The following is a 6825-nucleotide window of genomic DNA, read 5'->3' as shown; positions in this document are numbered from 1 at the left end:
CAGTGCCAGCTCCTGAGCTGGAGCCAGCTGGACCATTGGCTCCAGGGAGAATCCTCGCTCCACCTGGAGAGATAACAGCAGAGCCAGATCCAGCCCCGGAGCCCGCCTGCCCCTGGGACGTGACCACCAAGAAGCTGCTGAGGGAGGAGAAGCCTGACTTCTTGGAGTTCCCTCCCCGGCTGGTGGCAGAGCAGTTGACACTGATGGATGTGGTGAGCAGCGGGGCTCTCAGGGCAGGTGGGGCTGGCCTTCCCTGTGCCATCAGCTGCCCCAGACCTGCCATTTCCTGATCCAGGATCCCATGATCTCGGTCCAACCTCTTGCTTCCCGACTTACCCTCATGTGACCTGAGCAGTCCTCTTAACTCTCGAGCCTTTGCTGTCCTCATGTGGACGGGAGAGATGGACACTGAGAGCATCTGCCATGCAGAGTGGCTGTGCAGATGGATGAGGTGGAGCAGAGAGGAAGTTGGGCAGGGTCTGCTCTTTGGTGGGGGTGGGGAGCTCACTGAAGTGCTATCAGGTCCTCGGGTAGAATACTCATTTGCCCGAGAGGCGTCAAGAGCCTCAACACTTATTGGGCACCTCATATGTCCATGACTACGTGGCCGACAAACAAAGCCCGTGGTTGTTGCTGCCTTGGGGGAATGTGCATCTGAAAGAGGAGTCAGACCCCAGGATAATCAGAATGGTTGGAAGATGCCCCTTGAGATGGTCAAGCAGGAGCCGAGTTCTGGTGTTTGGAGGAAGTGAGACTGGGCTGGGAGCAAATGTCACTATCCCGCGCCATAGTATCGGGTCCTGGGTCATCCTGAGCTGGGTGCCCTCAGGGGACACAGGCAACACCCAGGGACTCCCACAAGCCTCAGGCCACATTCTCAGCTTCCTGAGCTCCAGCTATCACCACTGACCCAGCCTGGGACTGGGGGCTGTGGACACTGAGCTGGGCTGTGGCAGGGCTGGGTAACACTCCCTGTCCTCCCCAGCATCTGTTCAAGAAAGTGATGCCCCGCCACTTCCTGGACTCCATCTGGTCCCAGTGGGACAACAGGGCCAATGAGTTCCTGGCACCCACCATACATGCCACCATGACCCACTTTGTCAGAGTGGTCAAATGTGTCATCACCACCTGCCTCGGGGACCCGACCATGACAGCCCAGGACAGGGCCAGGTTGGTGGAGCTCTGGATCCAGGCGGCCAAGGTAAGATGTGGGAGGCCCTGGGAGCCCCTCTCTGGAGTCGTGGGAACTGCCCCTTCTCCTTTTCCAGCTCTCAGGATTGAAGATTGTGGTCTGAGCCTTTGCACAATCCTTAGGCCCCTCTTGCCAATGTCTCAATGACCGGACTCCTGGTCCCAATGGTGGGAGGCTCACCCCTTCCTGGGCTCCTTCCTTGGCTTGAGCTAAAATCCTCCTCCCTGGGAGTGTTCCTCATCAGGGTCTAGCTGTGCTCTTCCCAGGTTTCCAGAGCTTCTGTCTCATCTAGGACAGGGGACGTCCATGAGGTGACAGAAGCCAGAGGAAGCAGGGCTCAAGCTCCCCTCACAGCTCATTGCTTTCCCTTCCCCAGGAGTGCAAAGGCCTGAGGAACCTTTCATCACTTCGTGCGATCCTCTGGGCTCTGCAGAGCCCCTCCATCCAGCATTTAAAGGAGACGTGGAGACGGGTGTCCAGGTGCGTAGGCCTCTCTCCATGCGTCACCACCTGGGTGAACCAGACACCCCCCACAGGGCTGCCGCTGCCCTTCAGTACGCTGGGACCTCCTGGGAGACAGTGAACCCTGGGGACAGGGTCTGACCTGGTTGGGAGGCATGGAGTCTTTCTGGAAACTTAGGCCAGTGGTTCTGCTTTAGGAATCAGTTTCCCTAAGTGCCAGAACCTGGCTCGAACTAAATTGAACGTTTTCAAGGGTTTGCTTTGCAGCAACAGAACTCTCTGTCCTCCTGAAATCAAGACTGTTTAAAACAGATTTGTTCAGTAGATAAGAGAACGAAGGCCCCAGGTGACAACAGGAGAGCTCCCTCCCCAGTCCCAGAGACCTCAGGGCTCAGAGGACACATTGAAAACGCTCATCCAGGCTGTCTGGATAATTCTGGGTTTTCAAACAAAAGGGATTCACCCTTAAACCACCCCACAGTGTTTCTTTCCTTTTTTCCCTCCTCAGGAGGAACTGCCAAAAATTTAAAACCTTGTGCAAAACGGACCAGCGGGAGAGCAGGAAGCTGCTCATGGAGGTGCGTGGAGGCTCGAGATCTGGAAGGAGGGGAGGTGAGGGGGGAGGAGGGACCAGGCAGAGTGTGCTTTGGTTAGTTTTTCCCTGAAAGTTTCTCTGAGACATAACGGTCTGTCTTGTCCATATTGACAGGAAGCAGGTGGTGTGAGCTGCAGGGGCAGGTGGGGACGGTTTGGGGCAGGAGGCCTTGGTCATGGGATAGAGTGGTGTTGGTTGGACTGTTCCAGGAGGTGAGGAACCGGCAGAATGAGCAGGTGTCTAGCTTCCATGCGGGCCCATCAGCTGGCTCTCATCTTCCTCCAGGCTGGCGGGTGGATGGAGTGGGTGGGGGTTCCTTTCCTCCTAAAGCAGCCCGGTCTGTCCTCAGGAAGCCAGGTCCCTGCTGCTCCTTCTGTCTGTACTGCACCTCGCAGGGAAGGGCACCCTGCCTGCCCCAGGGACGGGCACTGTGTGGTCACACAGGCCAGGTGGACACAGGGGCTGCCCAGCCTTGGAACGAATGGTGGATCTGGCACAGCACTGTGTGCTCTCTGGGACTCTGCACTCTATCCCGATAGTGGTTACTGCTGAAAACTCAGTGAGAGTCTCCCCAGGTGCCTTGTTGACAAGGATACACCCCAGATGGCAATGAGAATTATCGGGGAACCTACAGATTCTTAATGGACTTTCCTGGCAGGACATTAGAAGGTTCCAAGTAAAAAAGGATGCAAATGTCACCATCACCCAGCGCCCTGGTCACCCCCTACACTGTCACTCAGATGTGGCACAAGGGGGTCCCCTTCCTGAGTGAATGAAGGAGTAGTTCTGTGCAGGGACCATCCTGAGGGGATCCTAGGGAGCTGAGGCCTTTGGCATGGCCTCAGGTCCAGCCAGAGTCAGAAAACCCCAGGGGTTGGGACAGGCAGAAGCCAGTTGGATATGCCCCCTGAGAGACCTTGTGCCTTCCGATCCATGGCTCAGGCTGACTGAGGGCCTCAACACACCCCGAGAGTCCAGAGGACAGGACATTGGTCCGAGGTGTGTCTGGAGGAGGAGTGAAGGCCAGGGGCCAGGGCCTCTGGCTGGGAGTGGGAGCGGTCTCTCCTCTGTGGGCCCCTCAGCAAGTCACCACCCCTCTGTGGGCCTCGGTCTCCTCATCTGGGATATGGAGGGAGATGATCTGTGGTGCAGGCCTCACAGAGGTGATGAGGTACTAGGGGGAGAGGAATGTGCAGGAGCTTTGTGCTCCTCCTCCTCGAGGGGGGAGGGGACAGCACTGGTGACAGTCAGATGACACTGAGTCCTCAGGGGACCCTGGGAGGCATGGGAGTCCTCCTCACACTTTCTTGATGAGGAGAGAGGCTTAGGGGCCTGGGCAGGCCTGAGGGCACAGAGGAGGGAGTGTTGGAGCTGGGAGTGATCTAGAATCAGATCACTCTGGAATGGGAGCCGCCATAGACATCAGATGTCCAGGGTCCAGGATCAGGGGCCTGGGAGACACGGGGAAGGTAGCATGGCCTCCCTGAGCCTGTCCTTGACCCTGCAGGAGGTGAACTCTGTGTGGGCCACCCTGCAGATGGACCCCCAGGGAGCCCAGGAGAGGCAGCAGCAGCAGGTGAGGGGGCCTGAGGGGGAGGGTCCAGGTGTCAGAGGCGGGGGTCTCCCCCCTCACGGCTGGAGGGCTCCCCAAGAGAGGGGTCCCTCCTCCTCCAGCCCAGCTCCTGGAGCCCCAGAGCCTGAAATGCCTGCACTGGAAGTGACCAGGAGGAGGCCTGGAATGGCTGGGCGCAAGATGGATTTGCGGGGGGAGTGGCAGGGACCGGACACCCTGGGATTTGCCAAAAGCCGCCCCTGGTAGCTGACGGGGGACGTTGGGTGGTCCTGGAGGGGGCAACAGGGGGGAGGCTGCTGAGGGTCCTAGGCTGCTCTCTGTGGGAGTCTGTGGTGGGCAGGAGGCTGGGGTGAAGGGATTTGGGGGAGGATCCATGGGGGCACCTGAGAGCTGGGACTCATCACCACTCCCACCCTGATTTCACAGGGTGTCGTCCCCTTCCTGGGCACGTTCCTCAATCACCTGAAACTGCTGGACATTGGGATGGAGGATGATCTACAAGTGAGTGAGCCTGGAGGTGGGGCCAGGGAGCAGGATCCTGTGGTTTGGGAGGCGAGAGCATTGCACTGGGCCCTGAGCTCTCTGTACCTGGCAAACCTCCTCTCATGAGAGCCTCATGGCCACCCCTGGGAGCTAGGGAGTCAGAGTCAGGCCCGTCTTAGCGATGCGTGAATGGAGGCTCCGCGTAAGCCCCCCACCAGCTTCTCAGGACTGGGGAAGCTCAGAGCTGCCTGCCTGCAGAGCTGCAGGAGGCTATGTCTGAGCTGGACTCAGCCTCCCCCTTGGGCCCTGCCCCTGGGGGAGAGCCATCAGCCCCTGCAAGTCAGGAAGCACATCTGTGGTCCAGCTGTCCCTTCTTGCCTGAGGCCTCAGTCTTCCCGTCTGTCATCAGAAATGGGTGGGCTACAAGGTCTCTGGCCTCAGCTCCCCTGTCCCTCCTGCTCTTGAGCCCAGAGCCTGGCCCAGTGTCAAGTTCTCTTTGTGGAAGGTCTGCCCTCTGCTGGGCACTGACAGTCCTGCAGCCTGAGAAGGGATGGGGTGGGGCTGGTTATGGGCTTAGGGGGCGGTTACTGATGGACATTGGCTGTCTCCCTTCCAGGGAAATCTGGTGAACTTCCAGAAATGGCGTGAGGTGAGCAGCTGTGGGGAGGGTGGGGAAGTGGAAATCACAGACCTCCCGTGGCAAGAGGTTACGTGTCCTCATCCCTCGGGTCTTACATTTGTTGGGACAGTTAGATGCCACAAAGCTGGGGATCCCATCACGTTGGCGGGTGTGGGAGGGGCTGGCATCAAGGACACCTTCCTGGATGAGGAACTAATTCAAGGCAACTGTGAGGACAGGCAAGTCCTGAATGGAGTGGGAAGGAAGGAGGGTTCCCATGTGAGCACAGACCCCAGACCAGATCCTCATTCCCCACCATTCCCTGGCAGGGTTCCCCACCCGGGGCCTGTCTGCATCCTGTCCTTCCTCCCAGAAATACAAAGTCATTAGGAAGATCCAGCTGCTCCAGCAGGCTGCAAGTGAATATGACCTGAATCCCGAGGAGCGATTTGGGGCCTGGTTCCAGGCCATGGAGCCCCTCAGTGTTGATGAGAGGTGAGGGACACAGGAGTTGGGTGAGGGCAGGCCAGACTCTCTCGACCGGCCGGCTGCAGAGCATGCAGCCTGGCTCCCTGATCAGCCCCAGACCTCATTGGGTGGTGACCCATAGGGCACCGGGACTCAGCTGCTGGCAGGCTCTGGGAGGGACACCACAGATGCGGCTCCTGGTAGCTCACAGGCCACTCTATCCTGTAGCTACTGCCTCTCCTGCCGGCTGGAGCCTGCACACCAGAAGGCGAGCAAAGTGTGGCTCTTCAGGAGAAAGAGGAACCGGACATCCTCCAGTTCAGGGCCGAGTGAGTGTCAGGAGCAGCAGCGACTGAATCCAGGCGCTCAGTACAGCTTCGGGCTAAGCATGGGCCTGGATCCCAGCTCCAGTGCTGACCAGGCCTGGGACAGGCCACTCCCCTCTCCTCTCTGGGACTCGGTTGCCTCCTCTTAAATGGGTGATGCTAAATGATGCCTCCCCCATAAGGGACAAACGGGGTGCTGTTGATGGACTGAGCACTCGGCACAGGGTTTGGATAAGAGTGAAGGGGGGCAGGGAGGTGTGCCGTGAATCTCAGGGAGGCACCCCAAAATAGTCTGTTTCTTCTCTTCAGCCACCGTGCCCTTGGCAAGGAGCCATAACCCTCTGGAGACCACAAGTTCAGCTCCTCCTGAGCAGCAGGGCCACTGGGACCCTCAGGGTGCACCGGGTCAGCTCTTCCCCCCCCACCCCAAGTGAAAGAGGACATCTGAAGACTTTCCTTGGTTTCCCCTAAAGCCCCAGACAGAGGGCACGACCCCCCTCCAAGTCCCTGACATCTCCACCCCAGGGACTGTTTATCCATTGAGGAGGAGCATTAGTATATGTTTAAGAGTAAATATCAGATTTGAATGTTTCAGTAAGTTCTGTTTCTGTCACAGCCTGGGTGTTGTGGTGTTGTTCTTTCACTTCTTATGCTCATGTAAATGAGACACAGAATCTCACATTCCGCCTTGAATTAAGAACTCATGTATGGTCAGAGCTTATAGTATGTGGGAGAAGGGAGGACGGCCAGTCCCCTCCCTGGCTACTGAATGACACTCTCAAGTCCCCCTTCCTCAGAGGACAGGTGGATTTCAGTGTGGTTCACCTGGGCCAGGAGCAGAGACAGCCCCTCAGATCTCCCTGGATGTAGAGGTTGGAGGGACTTTCCCAGGCAGAGCAACAACCACTGAAATGTAGATGTCTTACAAATACCACTTGCCAGGACCATGTCATACCCCAGGGCAGCGGCTGTCTTTCTACAGCTTTCCAGGAAGAAGGAATGTTTTCTGCTTCTCCCATTGAGGTTTCTTTTGACCAAATATTGGAAGTTACCGTTTTCTAATCAGTCTCTGGATTTGCATCAACACTAAATGAGGAAAAAATGTAA

General features: G+C 57.6%; 1 protein-coding gene across 1 annotated transcript; it reads left to right on the top strand.

Annotated features, from left to right (window-relative positions):
* The first annotated feature begins 1650 nt into the window (after positions 1-1650).
* LOC131395668 (ral guanine nucleotide dissociation stimulator-like) lies at positions 1651-6326 on the top strand. Its single transcript, XM_058527514.1, has 8 exons — positions 1651-1672; positions 2163-2232; positions 3757-3825; positions 4249-4323; positions 4922-4954; positions 5298-5419; positions 5621-5721; positions 6028-6326. Exons 2-8 carry the CDS (start codon positions 2227-2229, stop codon positions 6150-6152), a joined length of 531 nt encoding a protein of 176 aa, XP_058383497.1. The 5' UTR covers positions 1651-1672; positions 2163-2226; the 3' UTR covers positions 6153-6326.
* Positions 6327-6825: the final 499 nt, after the last annotated feature.

The sequence above is a fragment of the Diceros bicornis genome, chromosome 31 (genome assembly GCF_020826845.1).
Source record: "Diceros bicornis minor isolate mBicDic1 chromosome 31, mDicBic1.mat.cur, whole genome shotgun sequence".
Taxonomy (NCBI): Eukaryota; Metazoa; Chordata; class Mammalia; order Perissodactyla; family Rhinocerotidae; genus Diceros; species Diceros bicornis.
The sequence above is the reverse complement of the archived record's forward strand: the minus strand, read 5'-3'. Positions and strand labels throughout refer to the sequence as shown.

Coding starts and splice junctions, on each gene's coding strand:
- LOC131395668 (XM_058527514.1), top strand. Junction 3,826..4,248: donor AGGAGAGGCAGCAGCAGCAG/GTGAGGGGGCCT, acceptor CTGATTTCACAG/GGTGTCGTCCCCTTCCTGGG. Junction 5,722..6,027: donor ATCCTCCAGTTCAGGGCCGA/GTGAGTGTCAGG, acceptor TCTTCTCTTCAG/CCACCGTGCCCTTGGCAAGG.